The sequence below is a fragment of the Buceros rhinoceros genome, unplaced genomic scaffold (assembly GCF_000710305.1).
Source record: "Buceros rhinoceros silvestris isolate BGI_N320 unplaced genomic scaffold, ASM71030v1 scaffold20085, whole genome shotgun sequence".
Classification (NCBI taxonomy): Eukaryota; Metazoa; Chordata; class Aves; order Bucerotiformes; family Bucerotidae; genus Buceros; species Buceros rhinoceros.
The window spans coordinates 1-2,912 of NW_010413643.1; the positions used below are offsets into that span (position 1 = coordinate 1).

Genomic DNA, 2,912 nt, shown 5'->3' on the forward strand with positions numbered 1-2,912 from the left:
GCTTATTTACGGGGAGGGGTGGTGCCGGCTTCCCTGACCCCCCCCCATCAGCCGCGGTGCGAAGGGTTAATGCCACCGGCAGAGCTCTTACCGCTGCGGGGAGGCGGTGGGAAGGCGCCCGTTAGCGGCCGGGCGGCGCCGGGGCTGGATGCTGGAAGTTTACCTGGGGTGATCCTGAGGCCTTTTGTGTGCGGGGGAGCCGGGAGCAGGTTGGCTGCGAGGCCGAGGTTCGGGAGGTGAACCCCGCTATCCCGCCAGGAACCAGCCAAAGGAGAGCGGATGGAAGCTGGTTATGGCTTTCAGGCAATTAGCACATCAAACAAAAACCCGGAGCAGCCCTCGGAGTGTTTATTGAGAAGTTGAAAAGCAGAGTCCTTTGTATTATTACAAATTGTTTGAATAGGATCCTGGTTTCCCTTTGTTGAGAGACACGCTTGGAAAAAAAACCCTCCATTTTCAGAGGATGTTTGTTATGTTGGGAGATCTTATTTTCAAATGTGTTTCAACTTCTGGCTTAATTCGTAGCGATTGTTAATTGGAGCGATATGTGAGGAGCGGAGCGAGTACAACTTTCACTCTCACTTGAACAGTTCTCTTTTATGTTTAATTTTGTTCTCTTCCACATCGTCCCATCTGTTTCTCAGCTAAAATTTCTCAGCCGTTTCAACTAGAGAGGCAGATTCTGCAGACTGTCATTTGCACTTCTCTGGAGAGGGGTAGAAACTGGCAACAGTAGCACAATTTAAAGGGTAATTATGGAATCCATAACGTGAAGCTGCAGAACAGACGGGCTCAGTTGATGTGAACGTGTGTGTGAACACTGTGGGAAGCATCCCAGATAAAGCAGGGCCTGAAGCACCCTCCGATGCGAGCGGAGGCTTTAGGCAGACGGTCTCCATGCCGTGCCCCTCCACCGCAGGAGAGGTTGCTGTGCGTTGAGGGAAACCCACCTTGCCCTTTTTTCCTCATTCCTCAACACGACACGAAGGACCAGATGGCTGCGTAGCTTCATTTTTAGTGCAGGAGCGAGATGGAGCCGCTGTAGATAACCCTTGAAGCACAGAATGGGGGAAAAATGGCCTGCCAAGAGAACTTGCAGAGGAAGGGAACCTAAAGAAATGTTGTAGCAAACAGGCAAAGCAATTAATGACATGAATTTGTCCCTGAGTGTTAGCATTGCTGTGTTGGGCACAGCTGCAGGTATTTTGCTGTTAAGATAAGGCCTGGGAGAGTGTGTTAAGGCTTATGGCTGGAATGAGAACTGGCTGCAATTTGGGAGGTCGAGCTTTGATGCCTGGTGCTCTGCAGACCTCCTGTGTGATCTTCTTACAAAGAAAAGAATACCGAGATGGAGAGGCATGGGCTTTTTCAGAAAGTATTAACCATGCTCTGAAAAATCATGTCCCATAAAATGTCAGGCCGGATGCGCAAAATATTTTCTGAGCGTTAACCACGGACGTGCTCCTTGTTGCAGTTCCTCAGTGGGAAAACGAGGATGATCCTTTTCCTAAACGTTTGTCTGGAGCGCGAGGAGCTTTCTCTTCCCGTGTCCATTGTCTAACAGCATGCCCTCGGCTGGCCTCTCTGTGTCCACCTGTAATACCAGTAACGACGAATAATTTCCTCTCCTGATGGTAACTGAGAACTGCCAGAATGAATGAGATGCTTATTTTCCAGTCTTAGGTGAAGAAGGGGGTCAGGACTCAAAACTGCCCCTTATTTTTTAAGCTTCCAGTTGCTGAAGCTGGATTTTAATGGGTTCGAGGTCACTGCGCTGCACGAATTAACAAGCAGTTGGATTCCTTCAGTGATATTCCTGGTCGCTACAAATCTTGCCCCAAGATTTGCTTGTTTAACTTGTGTCTGAATCGCATTTGCCTTTGTTACATCTGTTTAATCTGCTTTCTTCTGGCCGCGGTGTCTACAATAATACGTGGATGTTCACAATTAATTTAATCTGTTTTTTTAAGGCATTCAATGGGATTTTTTGAGTGAGGCACTGAACGTAGCTTCTCTCTCATTCGGTGCTTAGAGCAGGATTCGGGAGTGCTGATCAGAATTAGGCCTTTTTAGTGCTGGGTGTCCTGCAGGTGTGCTGTGTGTTACCTTGAGCTTTGAAAGTGTGTTAATAAAATAGATTTAAAAACAAGGCGCATCATAGTTTTATTCTAATGGATTACATGTTTTGGAGAATATCATGAACCACCAATTTATGATCTTAATTTTTCCTTTTTTAAGATTAGTTTTCTATCGGTGCTGTGAATTCCGTAAGCTGTGAACATCAAGTTCTGTCTCTGACACTTTCTAGAAATAAAGATTCCACAATTAGGACTTTGCTGACAATCTAGTTGGTAAGTGAGGCAGATAAACCAATCCCTCTTCTAGAGCTGTTTCCTCTGCAATGCTGATATTAGGCAGAAATTAGGTATGAAATGGTGCTAGGAGCTATTTTGGATACCTCCTCTGCTGAGGATGCTGTCTTTTTCAGGAGGAGACGAATCTCTCTGTGGAGGCTGGTGGGTTCCTCCCCTGTGGGGATCCAGCACCTTCTGGTGGGGCTCAGCATTATGCACAAGACGTGAGCCGTTCCTTTTTGCTTATGGCCTTACCTCTGTCCTAAAACAGTGCACAGTTCAAGTGAAACTGGAGCTGGGGCACCGAGCCCAACTGCGGAAGAAGCCCACCACCGAAGGGTTCACCCATGACTGGATGGTGTTTGTCCGCGGCCCGGAGCAGTGCGACATCCAGCATTTTGTGGAAAGGGTGGTCTTCCGGCTACATGAGAGCTTCCCCAAACCCAAGCGAGGTGAGTGCCTCTCTGAGATGCGTTACTGGGCCTTCCCAGTGGGAAGGAGCGACGTGTAGGGCGGGGTTGTCTTGCAGCAACACAGGTCTGGAAAATACATTATTAA

General features: G+C 47.9%; 1 protein-coding gene across 1 annotated transcript in view; it reads left to right on the forward strand.

Annotated features, from left to right (window-relative positions):
* Positions 1-2,625: 2,625 nt before the first annotated feature.
* MLLT1 (myeloid/lymphoid or mixed-lineage leukemia (trithorax homolog, Drosophila); translocated to, 1) overlaps positions 2,626-2,912 on the forward strand; it is a gene marked incomplete at its 5' end in the record, with an annotated part of 23,891 nt that continues 23,604 nt past the window's right edge. Inside the window, one exon of the mRNA XM_010136839.1 lies at positions 2,626-2,806. Coding sequence (XP_010135141.1) covers positions 2,626-2,806 — 181 coding nt within the window. The remainder of the gene's footprint in view (positions 2,807-2,912) is intronic.